The sequence below is a fragment of the Eleutherodactylus coqui genome, chromosome 12 (assembly GCF_035609145.1).
Source record: "Eleutherodactylus coqui strain aEleCoq1 chromosome 12, aEleCoq1.hap1, whole genome shotgun sequence".
NCBI classification, from domain to species: Eukaryota; Metazoa; Chordata; class Amphibia; order Anura; family Eleutherodactylidae; genus Eleutherodactylus; species Eleutherodactylus coqui.
Genome location: NC_089848.1, coordinates 63,362,615 through 63,381,584, shown reverse-complemented (window position 1 = coordinate 63,381,584; position 18,970 = coordinate 63,362,615). Strand labels below are relative to the sequence as shown.

The window sequence follows — 18,970 nt, the reverse complement described above, 5'->3', positions numbered from 1 at the left end:
AACAAAATCAAAACAGTATTTTTTTTTTTTTGTTATAAATTCTGTAGTCACTTCACGGAAGCCAAGGGAAGATGAAAAAGATGGACATGCATACAGATTTGTGTCCAGATCCGAAATGGAGGCAGACGTGAAGGCTGGCAGATATTTGGAACATGGAGAGTATGAAGGCAATCTGTACGGTACCAAAATAGATTCTATTCATGAAGTTGTGATGGCCGGACGGACGTGTATATTAGATGTGAATCCTCAGGTATTGTTACTTCTGCTTCCTTTGATGTTGTATGTGCTTGCTTTTGGATGTAGTAATTCTACCTGATTTCTGTTTCGGCGCTGTATCTGTTTTTTTCCTGGATGGGCATTTCCACACTACGTTTTAACATTCGGGCGCCGGTTCCCGTGTTTATGCTGTAAACGGCATAGGAACAGAAACCAGGACAGAACCATAGGGTTCAATATGTGAGATGGAGACCTCTTTGGTCTCCATCTCAGTGTCCGTCCCAGTTTGTCTTTTAAGCTGGGTAGAAAATAGTCGTCAGCACTTTTCTGTCCAGCTTAAAAGACTCCTAGGGACAGAAACCAAAGTCCTCTCCGTCTGGCATATTGAACCCTACGGTTCCATCCTGGCTTTCCTTCCTATGCAGTTTTTGGAATAAAAGACGGGAACAAGTGCTGCAGTGTTAAAACCTAATATGAAGCCTTAAAGGGGTAGTTTTATCCCATAAAGGGATCACGTATCTTTAGGATTTGCTAACCCTTTATGACTGGTGAAGGTCCCATCTCTGGGATCCCCACAATCTGAGAAGTATGGCTGCTTCGGCTGTCTTCACTTTTCCCCTACACGGCGCTGTCTGTGCCCTTGCTGTGCCGGGAACTGCAGTTGGCAAATAGTCAATTTCATTTTAATTAGTCCAGTGCCTGTTCGAGAACAAATGTTCTGCTTGGTGCCAGAGTTCTGCATGAATGGGAAGAATTGGTTTTTGATTCGCATATATATTTTTTAGACTCTTCCTCCACAAAATAAACTCCCAAAAATAATTTTTATCACAAATTTTGTAGTCTTTGCCGATCCTGAGAACCATTTTAATATGAACGTCCTTTAAGCTTTTTCTGTACATCCTATTTGAATTCTAAGTGATATCAGGAAATTGACTTGCAGTTAATTGAATCTTCTTCACTGCCAAAGGGCCTCATTTAACTTTCCAGCAGTTCAACTTTTTTCCAGGAAAGCAATTAAAACCAAGGACTTTTATTCTATATTTATCATATACACTGATGTATCCTCGGTAAATGTGACCTGCGAATACCTTCCCTCTGACAGTAGGTGTTCCGTGATGTACCAATGAGTGTGATTTGACGGAATAACTATTAATGCTGTAACACGCCTACAGTGTTAATCGCTTTATGTTTAACCTCTTTATGACCGAGGGCCATTGATGCTCCTGTGTCCGGGTCACATTCTGAAGTTCTGCTATTCCCACTTTAAAAAAAAAATCCAGACTTCTTTATTTTTCCAGTGACCCATCTACACGAGGTCTTGTGTTTTTGCGGGACAAGTTGTATTTTTTAATGGTGCCATTTAACATTCCATAAAATGTATTTTGGGGGAAAAATGGATTTAGAACTCAATGGAGGAACCGGAACCCATTGGTAGAGCGGCATCAGATGATGCCACGCACAATCCAGGATCGCCTTTAAAACCTATAACTCCGTCCTCCCAAAAGGAATCGGTCGCTTTACTATCCAGACCCCAGTTGGGAGCTGCCACTACAACAGCCTTAAGGGGGAAAAAGAAACCCAGGAAAGCAGAAGTGCGGTTGCTAATAGAGGTTTTATCTATATATGTCATACTTGGCTGGATTTCTGACGACTCTCCTTACTGCTTAGGAATTGTGGTTTTGGTTATGAGCAGACTTGGACCCGAGAGTGGTCCAACCAAATAAATTCTATGTAGGAAAGGAGGAGTGTAAGGGGTTCTTAGTAATTTTCCATTGTAAATTCTCTTAGGTATCTGCTCCTTTCATCCTAAGTGGGGCAAAATGGGGAAAAATAGGTCATGCCGCGATTTGTTTACTGCGTGAGTTTTCACTCGTTCAAATCGCGGCTGTCTGCGTAGGATTGCATTACATAACATGCAATCTTATGGCAGCCGGCATGGGTGGGAAATCCCACAGCAGAATTTCCACCCATGTGCAGGAGGCCTAATACAGCGGAGCCCGATGCTGCTAGCTTAAATCTGTGCCATTAGTGGCCTAATAACAGGACTTCATTAAAGGGCCACTCTGGTGAAAACCTTTACATTTTTTTACATGCTTGCCTGTCACACTCTGGAGGTCTCCCCTTTCCTCCTTTCTCCGGCCCCCATCTGATGTCTATCAGGCACCACCTTGAAGCTGAGATTTTTTTTTTTTTACTTTGTTTCACATCTTTTCATAATGCATCAGCACTGCATTAGTTAAGGCTATACCATTTTTGCCTGCAGGGGGGACAGTTAGGCCCAACGTCCACGTGCAGATTTTAATTATAAAATCTCCCGCACGGACAGTGCTCGCAGCTTCCATTGAAACCGCAGCTGTTTTTTGTGCTGTGTTGCAGATTCGCTAGAGAGCAGGAGATTGAAAGAAAAAAAAAAAGTGTGCACAGCGCATGTGCGCGGCACGCTGCCGGCAGGCCAAGCACATCCGCCGGGCAGAAAAAAAGATTAGACATGCAGTCTAATGCATTAGACTGAGGGGAGACATGCAGTGTCCGGTGAGTAGAATTAAATTTTTGGCCTCATGGCTGCGGGTACGGTTAAAAACTGCTGCGGGATTCCGTGAACATGAGGCCTTAAATTATCATTCTCTGCTATATTCATCTGCAAAAGCTACAGCCCATTAGTATACAGCCAGGAGGATGAGCTGTGATCTCCTCTATTATAACTGTGTGATCATGATCAGTAACTATGATAGGAAATTTTGTTCCCCCTCTAGGCAGTTTATGTGGTAGGGATCATGTAATGGCATCAATCAAACAAACTGAGAATTTGACTGGAAAATGAATACATCAATAACCTCAAGCAGAACTGAACTGGTCAGAATTCAGATCACATGACCATCCGAGAAGGAGGCTGGGAATTTCAGATGGACAAGTATAATTAACCGATTTAACCTTATCTCACTTGTATATACTGGGAGGATAGCTACATAATGAACGAACTTGAAAGAAATCCCCGGAGTGGCCCTTTAAGTAGCAACTTCTATTTTTTTACAGACACATACAAGACACATTTTCTGTTTAAAGTGTAAGAAAGGCAGCACACTGGAATAGATCCTCTTACCAGTAGATGTCCATAAGAAGGTTTTTATTCATGATCCACATACAAAAAAGTGCGACGTTTCGATCATCCGCTGTGATCTTTCTCAGCCTGAGAAAGATCACAGCGGATGATCGAAACGTCGCACTTTTTTGTATGTGGATTATGAATAAAAACCTTCTTATGGACATCTACTGGTAAGAGGATCTATTCCAGTGTGCTGCCTTTCTTACACTTATTGCATGCATTCATTTATGGACACTTGGAGTCCAGTGTCCGGATAGGCGTGCACTCATTGGGGTTTTTTCCCCCCCATTTTCCCTCAGCTGTTTTTTCAGCTGTTTTGGTAGTGCTGCAGTCCCTCCTTTACTATTGTGGACATTTTCTGTTTAAGACATTAGGTTATTTTACTGCTGTTGCTGCCTACCTGTTTGTCATCAACCGAGAAGAAGGAAAGGGTCACAGTAATTTAAAAAGACTCGTTTTCATCTTGCTCTGTGTTACAATGAATGTGACACGATGAGAATGCAGTTAATAGCACTTTTTTTTTCTCTCTTTTCAGTTGTAGATGGGAAATGTAAACTGACACAATGTTGTACATGTTCTAATATGGATCAGTCGGCGTTATGCTTTAATTAACGAGACGCTCGTGTATATAATCTGTATCTGCCTCACGGCTTGTTACATTCTACTTATCACTCGTGTTTTCTTACAGGCTTTAAAAGTGCTACGGACATCTGAATTTATGCCATATGTAGTGTTCATTGCTGCTCCAGAGCTAGATACGTTGCGTGCCATGCATAAAGCTGTTGTAGATGCTGGAATTACAACAAAGCTTCTTACTGTAAGTGAATATTTTAATTTGTACTTTTAAGGGGTTTTCAAGATTGGAAAACATGGCTGAAGGTAGGAGATGCTGGTACTATTGTACCTTGTCGACACCGGAAGTGGTGGGTGTTGACAGGAGGCGGCAGGGTGGGTGAGTGAGAGGAGAAGGCAGCATTGCCGCCGCCGCCGCCGGGGGGGGGGGGGGGGGCTGAGGAGAGGAGCCAGCAGTGGTTAACCGCTACAGCGCCGTCAGGGCCAGTGACAGGAGACTGCAGGGGGTGAGTGATAGGGAGGCTAGCAATGTGGCGATATAGTTATGCCTTGGATGGAGGGTCAGGCTTAGTTTCAGTGGTAGGCTTACATTATCTGTAAATGCTTCCATGTGAGGGCTAATAATGTAAGCCTAACACAAACTAACCCTCCATCCCAGTCATAACTGCATCCCCACACTGCTAGGACCTTCCTGCAGGCAGCCAATCACCATCTTCACTACGTCTCCACCTATACTTATGGTGGAGACATAATACAATAGTACCGGAAATGCTATAAAACAAGAAAAAAAGTCACATCTCAGCTGACGAGTCCGCCCCTGCTCTGATGGTCCCCACCAGTCTTTATTTACTTTGCTGCAGTGATGGCATGCTGGTCTACCCTACGGTTTCACTGCAGCCATTCATTGACTTCGCAAGTTGTACAGCATGAGACTGTTTAAGTCAGTGATTGGTTGCAGTGGTGACTTTGGTACGTTGGTACTTCTCTATTATTTTGGGTACATTGGTATGTCATCGCTACAGCCAAGTAAACCAAGACCGGAAGCAACCACTGGAGAGGAGGGCCATGGTTAGCTAATTTAATTGCTTTTCTTTCATTCAACTTCTTTCCTGATCTCATAAAGCCCCACTTAAGTATATAGCGTATTAAAAATGAGATTTCAGATCATATGAATTTTGTTTTTAGGTTTTTCACCCAGTTTTGATCCCATTCATTTAAGCTAGGACTAATAACTTTGGCCGTGACTGTCACATGGCCAAAGATTGCAGTGTAGCCCTGCAATCTCACAATATAATAGAAGTCAATGCGGTTGAATTGTTTTTTTTTGTTTCTTTTGCTGTGATTTTCGGGTTGTGACAACTTGTACTTCAGAACACAATAGAAATGGATTACTGCTCGCTTGTAAGATCGCATCACCAAAGTCGCCGTGTAGCTCCGACCTAAAGGGTTATACTGCTGCTTTGTATAATGAAAGGTTGTACATTTGTTAACATACTTTTTGGATCAGCAAGGAAGTGACTGAGCCAATCTATTGTACAAATACTGTTAGTAGTAGACTCCGCTAATGCTATTACTGCCAGCGGCAGCATGTAATGAGCACGCTGACGAGACATCCGGCTCGCTGTCTCCCCTCTCTCCTCTGCAAGAAATTAGGAAAGTGGCATGAGCAATTTATTTCTATTAAAGCTCTAGTTTAAGGTCTTGGCACCATTAGTCGGGCAGTGTGACATTGCAGCTGTTGGTTTGTGTAATATTTCTGTCTTCTCACAGTCTTGCCTGCTCATCTTCCTGGTTTGGTGTAGCAAACCTATTTTCTGTAGCTGCAGCTTCACAAAATCCCCTATCTGGTCCTCTGCCATCTAAGTGACCCCCACCAGCATTTATCTGGAGATCTGCTAGATAAGTACAGTATGTCTATCACTGAGTGATGGAAAGCTTAGGGTATAGAACTAGATTATGCCATCACTTCCTTATTGCTTGTAGTCTGTCAGAATCTTACGAATACCCCTATAAAGAAGCAAGGACAGATGGATAAGAGTATCTTTCTTGTTTTGTAATTTGGTAGTGAGTTGGCTAGCTTCAATGGTGGAACTTGCAGAGCAGCTCTGCAACCCAAATTGGCCCTTAGCCTTTCCCCTTTAAACTGCCTGGAAATGGTTTGCAAATGACTGATCGCCTTTTCACGCAACCACTGGCAATGATTTGTATGCCTGTGTAAAAGGAATGACAAAAACATAGTTTCATAGTATGTACACACAATGAGGTAGAAGCCAATGTTCCCCATCTAAGGGAAAAAATTCCATCTGCTCCAATCTGGCAATCAGAAAATCCCCGGATCACCAACCCTTCTGAAGTAATTAGTGACTATAACATATAATATTGTATCAGTCAAGAGGCGTCCGGGCCCCTCTTGAACTCTTATCGAATTCGCCATCACCACATCCTCAGGCAGAGTGTTCCACAGTGTCACTGCTCTTACAGTAAAGAATCCCCTTCTGTGTCGATGTAGAAACCGTCTGTCCTCTAGACGTAGAGGACACCTTCTTGTTACAGTGATCGTCCTGGGTATAACTAGATCATGTGAGAGATCTCTGTATTGTTCCCTGATATATTTATACATAGTTATTAGGTCGCCCCTCAGCTGTCAAATTTTTTTTTTTTAAAGTAAATCCCAATTTTGATAACCTCTCTGGGTATTGTAGTCCGCCCATTCCATTTATTACTTTAGTTGTCCACCTTTGAAACTGCTCAAGCTCTGATATGTCCTTCTTCAGTACCGGTTTCCAAAACTGTCCACAATATTCCATGTGTGGTCTGACCAGTGACTTGTAAAGAGGAAGAACAATGTTCTTGTCATGCGCCCCTAGACCTCTTTTGATGCACCCCATGATCCTATTTACCTTGGCACTTGGCAGCAGCTGCCTGATACTGGTTGCTCCTGTTAAAGGGGTTGTCCCGCGCCGAAACGGGTTTTTGTTTTTTTTTCAAACCCCCCCCCCCGTTCGGCGCGAGACAACCCCGATGCAGGGGTTAAAAAAGAACACCGGACAGCGCTTACCTGAATCCCCGCGCTCCGGTGACTTCTTACTTACCCGGTGAAGATGGCCGCCGGCATCTTCTCCCTCCGTGGACCGCAGGGCTTCTGTGCGGTCCATTGCCGATTCCAGCCTCCTGATTGGCTGGAATCGGCACGTGACGGGGCGGAGCTACACGGAGCCCCATTGAGAAGATAAGAAGACCCGGACTGCGCAAGCGCGTCTAATTTGGCCATTAGACGGCGAAAATTAGACGGCAACCATGGAGACGAGGACGCCAGCAACGGAACAGGTAAGTAAATAACTTTTGATAACTTCTGTATGGCTCATAATTAATGCACAATGTACATTACAAAGTGCATTAATATGGCCATACAGAAGTGTATAGACCCACTTGCTGCCGCGGGACAACCCCTTTAAGCTTACAGTTAACTAAAATCCACAAATCCTTTTGTCAGTGTTCCCCAGTGGTTTCCCATTTAGTGTGTAATGGTGTCATGCATTTCCTCTGCCCATGGGCAGAACCTTACATGTATCAGTGGTAAACCTCATTTTCCACTTCTGCCCCCAATTTATCCTGATCCTCTTGCAATCTCCTTGTATTATCTCTCGGGTTAATTTCTTTGCAGAGGACACAAAACTATGTAAATATTGCTATTTTACTGCACAATCCTTCTCCCAGGTCATTGATAAATATATTAAAAAGAATAGCAAACAAATGATTATTCATTGTAATAATAATTGGCCATGTTTACCCCGAACGATTGTTTACTTGAATGATAATCATTCCATGGATGCTCTTGTCCGATCTGACAGTGGCATTTTAATGGCCCAAGACAGGGCGCAATACGGAAGTATTGCAGTATATTATACAAGCGATCAGATGATCACCACTTCAAGTCCACTATGGGGACTAAAAAATAAAGTAATAAAGTTTTAATTCTATCAAATAAAATTAAACTTAAAACAATCCCCATTAACATAAAAACCAAAAAAATAAACCTCTTGACACGACTATAAAAAGCTGATTTATAGTAAGCAAATTTTGTTACTTTGTTATAAAAAGTGATCAAAAAATGTCATGTACCCCCATACCGTATCAATAGATGCTACACATGACCATATCCTTAAAGGGATTGTCAAAGATTAATGTCCTTTGTATAAATGGATCTCTGGTGTGACCAACCTAATAAGGTGCTCATACTCTCCTGTCCCCGCTGTCAGCCTGTGCTGTCCTTCTATTGAAAAGGTGTTAATAACCAAAAAGCTTATATCGGAAAGGTGAAATCAGCTATGAAGCAGCACAAAAATCCACTTAATTTTCTAATTTTGACACAGAAATGACCTGAATTTTCAGCTACAGAAAATCCTCCCAATTTCCGCTGTGAACGAACTCTTGGACAGCTCTGATGAAGGTGGCCCGTTACGAAAGCCCTGTTTCAAGCACACAGATGTAATGGTGGCATACATGTAATATTCATAGTACATTTACCTGGATAAGGAAAGGGTTAAGTTTTTCTCTTCCGAAGTCTAACCCATGACAGCGCCAACATATTGGCCACTCAGGAGACTCTTCAGGACGTTCCCACCGATCATACCAACCATCCCAATGCCCACGGTGCCCATTAGTATTCTTCTTAAGCTCGCTTCTTCTGGCCAAAGACTGTTGAGAAGCGCTTAGACATTGTAATTGAGAACAAGCGTCATAAAGCTCACGAGGACGTGTAAACGAGCTGGCTGCTATAATTGTTAATTTGTTGCCTATTAACAAGTAGACATTTAATTAAGGTTTCTAATTTAACACAAATTAGGCGGCTTTGAGCATTGCTTTGTCAATGTGGACGTTACCGGCTGATTTGATTCTACAGCTTTAAATCATTTTTTATAATGATTGGCTTTTGTAGGATACTAAAGTGGTAATAAAATGGTGGCGCAGCGGCAGATTTATGGATACTGTTCGCAAGCTGGACCAGACAGACCCAGGCAACTCTCTAGACGTTGGACCCTTTTCCTGATGCGACTTCCTGGCTGGCAATCTTTTTACCAGTGCTTTGCACCCCAAAAAATGGCGCACATTTTAGGACGAGTTGTATTTTCTTCCCTTTAGACAAAAAGGTTTAAAAATTGTGGAAGATTCTTAAGCTTCACTTACATTAGACCAGCAATGTCCAATTTGTATGTCTCACAAGGTGTTACACAATGTCAGCACCCAGTATACCCTGAGACGCTCACAGAAGGTTCATAATGCCTTCTAAAAGCCACAATCTATTAGCTGGTATTGAAGGCCAAGAGTTGACAGACCGCTTCTTTCATACTCCGATGTTTGACCATCCACAACTGCTTTAAGGCCAATTTAGACACAACGATGATGGCTCAAAAGATGTTGCTCAAGCGACTTTTGAGTGATCATCGTTGTGTCATTTACAGTGCAAGATGATCGCTCAAGAATAGTGATCACCTTGCACTGCCAGCGGAGGATGCAGAAGACAAGCGGGGTGTCCCCACTTGTGTCCTGCATACAGCTGTTCCCCGCTCCGAGCGCCCAGCTGTTATACAGCCGAGCGCTCGGAGCGGAGGATGCAGAAGACAAGTGGGGTGCCCGCTTGTCTTCTGCATCCAGATGCTTTCTGCATGAAGCGCCCGACTGTTATACAGCCCACGCTCCATGACGGGTATGGAGAACACAGCTGGACCGCTCTGTTCTCCATACCCAGCCTGTCATCAGGGAGCGGAATACAGCTGAAACAGTAGTTATCAGCTGTATCCCGCTGTGAATCCCTTTTAAGGCCATCGATCAAAAGACGGCTTTTGAGCAAATTTTGAGCAATAATCTTTGTCTAAAAGGGCCTTTATCCACAAAGTGTACACTCATTTGCACTGATGGTTTGTCCCACCCAGAAAATAAGGCTATATGCTGGTTAATAATGGCCAAAAAAAAATCTCATCTGATCCCTGTTGTTGTTCTCATCACAGTATATCCGTTAGCAATTTTGGTTTGAGTAATACTTTCACAGTTATGTTTATGGGTAGCTATAGAATAAAGCTGGGCGATCTGGCCCTAAAAACCTGATTTTTTTTTTTTTTTTTTTTTGCTTTTAATCTGAAATTTTTCTCTTTGCTACACATTAAAAAAATTACATGTAGACAAGTTTTACAAATTTGCATGCACAGTTATTTCATTATACAGGAGGACACAACAATTTTTGGGGGATTTTCATCTTCACTTTTGGCTTGGCTAGTAAGAGGCCTATAGATGTAGGTCAGGAAGGGTATCGTTTCCCCTTAAGGAGAGCACCTAGAAGGGGTGTGAGGAGACTTCTAAGGCCATCCATGCTCCTCTGGGAAATATATGCAAATGGAAAGCAAGAAACCATACAGAGTGACTGTTGCAAGACTTGTTTAAAAAGTCTGACAACTTACAGGAATGCTGCCTTTCAATAGGTGGCGCTGCGGAGGTATTGTTCTATCTTCCATTTGCATATTTCCCAGAGGAACATGCATGGCCTTAAAAGTATACAGCATAAATTACACAAATTTCTGTAAGTTGGCACCCTCTGTGAACCCTCTACATGCTGCGATATACATTGATCATGGCATGTAAGGGGTCAGCAGCATTGTTTGGTGTTGTCACAGATCCCTGCTGGTGCAGCGGTAAGCCATCTGTCAGTCAATCTGGCTCCTGCTGCAGGATGGCGCGGGCTCACTTCTGAGCTATCATTCTCCACAGGAAGTAGGTTTGTGTCCTGTTTTAACTACCACCCTGCCAGAAGGTAAACTTGTGTCCTGTGGCATTAAGGGATTAATATCCCATCTAGGCCTCATGTCCACGGGGAAAATCGGGCCCGCTACGGATTCTACATGTAGAATCTGCAGCGGGTCCCTCCTGCCCCGCGGACATGAGCGCTGAAAATACGAATAAATAAGAATTTACCTATCCGTAGCGGGCGGCGAAGCTCTGCTCTTCCTCACGGCCGGATCTTCTTTTTCGGCCGGCGGATGAATTCCTGACGCCGGTGGCACGTCGTCGACGTGCCGCGCGCATGCGCCGGGCACATCCGCCGAGCCGAAGCAAGGGAGATGCGGCCGTGAGGAAGAGAAGAGCTTCCCGGCCCGCTGCAGGTGAGTAAATGCTTTAAATTCCTATTTTAGGTCTCCCGCGGATCCGGACGGCTTCATTAGAAGCCCGCGGGAGACCTGCACGAAAATAGAGCATGGTCCAGATTTTTTCATGCTCCATTTTTTTTTAAAATCCATTTTATTGACGATCCGCGGGTATTTATCTACCCGCGGGTGGTCAATGCATCCCTATGGGGTGCGGATCCGCGTGCAGGTAATCCGCTGCGGATCCTAAATCATATTTTGCCCGTGGACATGAGCCCTAAAACATAACTTTTATTAATGATCCCAAACCAGTGACCCATTACCCAACAATGTGTAACACCAAGGGGGGTTTAGTTGGCTTACAAAGAAATTAACTTGTAACAAAGTATTTAATGTCAGCTGAAGATTGTAACGAGGAGCTCATCCTGGTGGCATAAACGAATTACACTTCCCAAATTAACTCAATTATTGGTATCGGCCTAAAGTCTCAAGCTGAAGAACCAGCATAGACCAAATGAAGCCGATCAAAACTCTCAAATTAAAACCCTAATCAACGACCCCCTTTCCCTCCCGACGTGCTTCGCCATAACACGGGGCTATCATATAGCCCCTGCCCGGATGATGCGGGTGTTATGGCGGAACATGTCGGGGGCTGATGTGGTTTTCATTTCAGGCTATGAGTAAAGGGGGAGCGTTTGCTGTGGATTTTCGGCTACAAATTCGCGCACAATGGCGCAGATCTTGGTTTGGATTAATTGTGGATTTCACCTTCTTAATCGAAGGGGCTTAATGTGTATCAATATCTGCACCGCTTAATGCACATTTACCACAGCAATAAATCTGCCATGTGCACATGCCTTTAAGAGACACCGTTCTGATAATCCCGAATATACTATATACGTGGAGGGTGTGGTATATTGCGAATACTATACAATAGGAAGGTGGAGGGGCGGTATAATGATGGTAATGTGTCTCTGATACCACCACAAGCTGCCTTCAGTCTCTGCAGCCATAACATACTGCGCAGGAAGTAGCTGCATGGCATGCTGGGACTTGTAGTTCACTACAGAGTGGAAGTATGCGAAGAATGCCCAGACTTATAGTTTACTAGTTCTATATGGTGCAGAGTGTAGAGTCCGGATTGTAGAAGCTGGAGGGGGAATGGTCACATGATTGGGCATGAAGGCAGGGTTACATAATGTATTACTTGTGTATAGTGTGGGAATGTTACTCCAGAATTCGCCATGAAGCTGATGCCATACAGACCTAAACATACGGCGGCACCTTGTACTTGCTGGTGGGTGGCAGATCTACTGGGGGGGGGGGGGGGGTGCATTAATTTGCCATGATTCACCTGGATTCTTATCCCTGCTTGTTGGTGGTTTTTCTTTTTTAATTCCTTTCACTTGCTATCTCCTATCTGTGATCTCGCTCTGTGCGGCGGGTGGGGTGGCGGTGGGGGGTCGCTCACACCAGGTTTTGTTCAGCTTGTTGTTTTGTCAGATTTGTCTCCTTTGGAGCATTTAAAATTGGAACGTGTTTCTTCTTTCTCATGGATTTAGTTTTCACAGTTGGGTCTTTTTAAACCGAGCCAGTGAAGCATTCTGCGGCTTTCTTCTCTGTACGCCATTCTGTGCATAAATCCCCCTAATCTTGATGTAGGATGTGTTCAGAGCTCGTACATTACACACTTTGGAAACCATATTCTGATACCAGGAATCATCTGCAGCTACGACTCTCGCTGGCTCGGCAATATTCTTATTTGCTATTATGTATTTGGCTCTCATTTGTTTTAACCGCATCCTTGCTGCTGTAAGAATTATCCGCCTGTCAAGTTCTGAACACTGTTGGTCTTCATCAGGGCTTCTGTCGTATAGCTTATTGCCTCTTAGGGCTCTTTTACATGGGACGACCCGTCGGGCACAGATACCTGGCAGATCGTGTCAGTGATAATCATTCCTGTGCTTTTACGTAGAAACGAGCATCACTCAGTCAGTGGAGTCGGAGCTGGCCGGGGATCGTCCCAGCAAGCCGGCAGTCATTCGTAGATGAACGATTGCTTATTTACACGGGCCAATCCATCGTCCAGTTTTCTGCATGCAGAAACTGAACAACGAATGAGGAGTAAACTAATTCTCATTCGTTGTTCAGTCGGGGCATAAATTTACACAAAAACGATAATCTGTCAGATTCCAGCTGGATGCAAGAATCTTAATTGATTTCTGGGGCAGTGTACAAGGACCTTTAGGCCTCCCTCACACAGGCGTTTGCAGAAACTCTGCGTTTTTCAACGCTGCGCTTACTGCAGATTCCACCCAGTTTCAGCAGCGCTGGCGTGTGTTATGCCAGAGTTTTGGCTACTAATGAGAAGGAAAAAAAATCAATACTCCCCTAGCTGCTGAAGTCGCTGTCAACGGCGCCGCTGTCAGGACCTTGTGAAGCTGGCCCATTGCTCTGATTGGTTGCGCATCATTCAGTGACAGTTGGCTGAGCCAATCAGAGCCAACACTGGATGCATCCAATCACAGCCATTTAATGAATAAATGGCCGTGATTGGACACATCCAGCACTGGCTGTGATTGACTGAGTAGGCTGTCACTCAGTGGTGCTCAGCTAATCGGCAATCCCTCGTTGGAGGCGGTGATTTCGAATCCCCGTCGCCAGGGAAAAAGTTCCTCTGCCAGTTGTCAACTCCCGAGAGCGCCGACGGGGACAGCGACATCACCTGCAAGGTGAGTATTGCTTTTTTATTTTTTTTTGACAACTCGGGCAGTGTAGCTTAGGGGGTTTAGCACTGACGAAAACTCGGTACCAAGTTGTGCCACGCTTTCGGCAGCGCTGAAACCGCTGCCCATTCATTTCAATTGGGGTCTGAAAACGGCCAAAAATAGAACATGCAATGCTGTCAAAACGCAGCGTTGAAGACGGCCTTGTGTGAGAAGGCCCATTGAAATGAATGGGAGCCTTGTACAGGGTTTAGCGCAGCCCTAAATGCTGCTTAGAAAAAACCGCCTGTGTGAGCGAGGCCTTAGAGGGAACTATTGAACTTATGTACAACCTATTGTCTGTTGATAACATTGGCTTTAGAAGAATAGGGCCAACTGCAGCCCTACAGAGCGGAGAGCACTACTGTGCAAGGGGGAATTAGAGGATGCAGCGCTGCAGCAGCTGTGTCCCTGTCATTCTGTGGATTGGTGAGGGTTGGATCTCCATTGATCATAAAGTGATGACATATTGCTAGAATGTGCTATCACTTTATGATATGGGAACACCACCTTAATTTGTGGAGGAAAAGATTTTTGTAAGAATTGTTTTGTCCTCGGGGTATAAGTATTTCTGAATTGCTGAGACACTTGTGTATTAAAGAGTTTAAAAAAAAAATCAATTCTCTAATATATTAAAGTCATTTTGGAGGGATTATGCCATAAAATATCAGGGCAGTAGAGTGGCGAATGAGGTTTACCACTGATACATGTAAGGTTCTGCACATGGGCAGAGGAAATACAGGTCACCATTACACAATAAATGGGAAATCACTGGGTAACACTGACACGGAGAAGGATTCGGGGGGGGTTTAGTTAACTGAAGCAACCACTGTCAGGCAGCTGCTGATAAGGCAAAAAGGGTCATGGGGTGCATCAAAAGAGGTCTAGGGGCACATGACGAGAACATTGTTCTTCCTCTTTACAAGTCACTGGTCAGACCACACATGGAATATTGTGGACAGTTTTGGGCACCGGTACTCAAGAAGCACATATTAGAGCTTGAGCGGGTACAAAGACTGGAATGGGCGGACTACAATACCCAGAGAGGTTATCAAAAGACAACTGAAGGGTGACCTAATAACTATGTATAAATATATCAGGGGACAATACAGAGATCTCTCCCATCATCTAGTTATTCCCAGGACTGTGACTGGGGGCGCCCTCTACATCTAGATGAAAGAAGGTTTCTACACTGACATAGAAGAGGGTTCTTTACTGTAACAGCAGTGAGACTATGAAACTCTCTGCGTGAGGATGTGGTGATTGTATGTTGTTCCCAACTAACATGCTACAAATGTTTGATACCGATTAATAGCTTTTATATTGGGTTAGTACAGTGACATATGTACCCTGTGTGCACAGCAGGGACACTTTTAACCTTAGTTAATGTCCATTTTACACGGGCTGACAGTTGGGTAAATGACTGCATGAGCGCTGACGTCACCGCTAAGGTTGTTGGTGTATGTGCATAGCATTTACACTGCAAAACTTCGCCGCTGGATCGCGGGCTTCTTGTCCAGTGCTTCACCTTCTGTGAAGACACTCCCTGCTCAGTGCTTCACATAGATCCATCGGTGGGTTTTAAGCGGACTTTTCAGTCCGCTTAAAATCTGTGAATGAATAGTGAACGATTTCTGTGCTTTTACACTGCACGATAGTGATAATAGTCCTGTGTAAATGGCCCATTAGTATGATACCCAATAGACAGTGGCCGTATGTCATATACACTCATTATCAAAAATAATCCCTCCCTAGAAGAAGACCGAATCAAATGAAACTTCCTCTGTGTGATTGTAACGTTGATATAAGTGACTACAATATCAGAGCAAAAGGATCGTTTATTGCTCTAGTACCCTGTTGTACTGCCTGTACCTTGGATGCAAGATGTGATACAGGTGGACATGGAGGCTCTAGTATCCTGTTGTACCGCCTGTACCTTGGATACAAGATGTGATATGGCATGCATAGAGGCTCTAGTACCCTGTTGTACCACCTCTAGCTTGGATACAAGATGTGATAGGGGCAGGCATGGGAGCTCTAGTACCGTTGGGCCACCTCTAGATTGGCTACAAGATGTGATACGGGTGGGCATGGAGGCTCTAGTACCCTGTTGGGCCACCTCTAGCTTGGGTGCAAGATGTGATACGGATGGGCATGGAGGCTCTAGTATCCTGTTGGGCCGCCTCTAGCTTGGGTGCAAGATGTGATACGGGTGGGCATGGAGGCTCTAGTACCCTGTTGGGCCGCCTCTAGCTTGGGTGCAAGATGTGATACGGGTGGGCATGGAGGCTCTAGTACCCTGTTGGGCCGCCTCTAGCTTGGGTGCAAGATGTGATATGGGCGGACATGTCATTCAGGTTCCGTACGGTATCCTGCAGCATCTCTGTCCATGTTTGCTGTAATTGAGCCTCAAGATCATGCCAACTTGTAGACTATCAAAGTTTGCATCCATTGCATGGTTTGGCAATTTAAAATCTGGTCGCCCAACAGGCCACGGAAATTGGGGAGGCATTCCTGCGACACCCTTGCAATGTTCGGTCAAGCATTATCCTGCTGCACACCAGCAGTTGGGGCAGTGCGCAGCTCCACAGCAAAGGCCAAAATTGAGGTGCTCACCCCGAGGTCTCCAGACACAAACATGGCCGTTGTCTATGCCCAAAGGAAACCTGGATTAATTGCTGAAGGCAACATTGTTCCACTACGTAGCAGTCCAGTTTTGTCGTTCACGACACCGACAGTCTCCTTCATTTGCAACAAAGGCAGTACACCTCATGGGCACTGTGAGGCCAACTGCCTGGAAATGGTTCCGACAGACACAAGGGCCTGTAATGATGGGGAAAATCTGTCCCTGGATGGCAGACAATGGAAAAAGTTTGGAGTTTGTGCTTGATGAATGAACAGACCATCCTCTACTGGTGGTCTGATGAGGGCATCCTAAGCCCAGTCACCTTGTATGTATGCCTTCACTTATCCATTGGTCCCAACACCTCCTATCAGTCTGCTCGCCATCTGAGCCAATCTTACCAGTTCGTCAATTAAGACCATCCAGTTTTTTGCATTCAAATATATGTGCCCCCTCTCAAACTGTTAACCAAGTGAAATCTTTTCAATTGTATTGTGAAGGCATGTGTAGTGGAATAAAAAGGCACACTTTTAGGGCCTCAGGTGGCAAGACCATTCATCTAATCCTTTTGATATCTGACTGAGATGTAATTGTGTGCTGAGTTTGGCAGAAAAACAACTGCTTCTAGGTGCGCAGGTAGGGGGATCTAGCGACAACTGATCCGAAGAGTGAGTGTCTTTTGGAACGGAAGCTCTAGAAATCTCCTGAGTGGTTAACTGGTTACATTTTGTTTTTCTTTTTTGAATCTCAAAACCATTGATAAAACCTATTTTATGTTTGATTGGGTATTCTGTATTTATCCTTCGTCCAATCATTGTCTGCGTTTACACAGAACTATTAGTGTTCATTTTTGCTTGTTTGAATTACTAATTTTTTTTAAGCAATAATTATGTGTAAAAGGACCTTTAGAAACACCCTGAAAACTTTCAGAAAAAAAGTCAATGGAATTTTAAATACCTCACTCTTTATCACCCCATCAAAATACATTGTAATGTAACCCTGATTGTAACTCAAAACCTGCTTCATAACATGTAGCACTACTGATGCACTTCTTATGTAGTCATGTCTGTTTCATTGTAAAGTAGTTTTACCTCCTGTGGGTTTGAGGAAAGCGATGCGTAGTACCATGCTTGGCTTAGGCTGTTCACAAACCACTGTGTTTCTGCGTATGTAATAGGGATGTATGTCCTGATGGGACCGCGGGTGTCCTGACATGAAATCTGAGCATTATATTACTCTGCAGCTATCTGGGAACTACATTCCGAGCATCAGAAACATGTCAGTATTACGAATGCACAAATGTAACCAAAATACGGTGGTGTGTCCTCAGCCGTCGAATGTCAAGTGTGCGGCAGAGCCAACATGAAAAGACTTCTGAAACGGTTCTTTGTATTCTTCATTTTAGGACACCGATCTGAAGAAGACGGTTGACGAGAGCGCCCGGGTTATGAGAGCCTACAACCATTACTTTGACCTAACTATCGTTAATGATAACTTGGACAAAGCCTTTGAGAAGCTCCAGGCGGCGGTGGAGAAGTTGAGAGCGGAGTCGCAGTGGGTCCCGATCAGCTGGGTTTACTGACTGTTTTCTAAAGTTCAGATTTTATTAACCAATATTAAAGACACTAAACTGACGGAGCTCAGAGACGGAGCGGAGACCTTCGACTGGTGGCGTCTGTTCCCTTGTAAGGATTTAAAGGGGATCGTACACTGTTCTGAATTTTTATATAACACTTTGAAGGGAAAGTGTACTTAAATATGTAATTTATTTTAATTTTTATAACTTTTTAAAGATCTTTCTATTCACAATACATGAAGGAAATGCGTTGAAGCATTTTGTTTTCTTTTTTCCATGTGGTACATAATGCCTTTTCATCCAAGAAAGTTTGTCAGTAACATTTGGTCTTACATTTTCACTGTGATTATATAAAGGATACTTGAAATAATTTTGTAAGTCTATGATGTTTGATACACAAGTGGATTAAAATGAATTTGTATGTTTAGGAAAACACTTTCTCTGAGAAGAAATGGAAAAGCACTGTAACTCATCGCGAGTCCAAAAGTAGTATTTGTGCCGGATCTACGATGTGCTGGGGCAAGCAGACTGCAATACCAACTTTCTTTTTTTATGAACCCTCATGTGATACCGGTTTCAAAGTGCAGGGCTGCAAAGAACAAAGTCTGGGTCAAATAGACCCCATGGTACCAAACAAGGGTTAAGTAGTATGCAGTTAGGGATTAGTATGCCTGTAATCCTACCAGGAAGGGGATAGCAAGTCCATATCTGTACATAAGTTTTCCACGTAACCCTCCATAATGGACATGGCATACTGTAGAGGCAGCCATACTGTAAGCTTAGCAAATACTTCTGAAATTGCACTCTGACCTTTCCCCATAAGACGAGGGCATCTTGTTAGAGTTGTTGCTATAGTTTCTTGAAAATCGATGCACTACATTCTCAGAAATGGTGTCCCGGTCTTCATGATGGGTACGTGTGAACGCAACTCTGTCTTTACCACAGCTGAGACCTGTTCTCTGTGGTTGAGGTCCAACA

The 18,970-nt window shown here is 44.0% G+C and overlaps 1 protein-coding gene across 3 annotated transcripts in view; it reads left to right on the top strand.

Annotated features, from left to right (window-relative positions):
* The window catches only part of PALS2 (protein associated with LIN7 2, MAGUK p55 family member), an 86,252-nt gene extending 67,890 nt beyond the window's left edge, over window positions 1–18,362 (top strand). For all 3 annotated transcript variants that reach the window (XM_066585620.1, XM_066585619.1, XM_066585621.1), the window contains 3 exons: window positions 48–250; window positions 4,008–4,136; window positions 17,822–18,362. In XM_066585620.1, coding sequence (XP_066441717.1) covers window positions 48–250; window positions 4,008–4,136; window positions 17,822–17,998 — 509 coding nt within the window. In that variant the 3' untranslated portion in view covers window positions 17,999–18,362. The remainder of the gene's footprint in view (window positions 1–47; window positions 251–4,007; window positions 4,137–17,821) is intronic.
* Window positions 18,363–18,970: the final 608 nt, after the last annotated feature.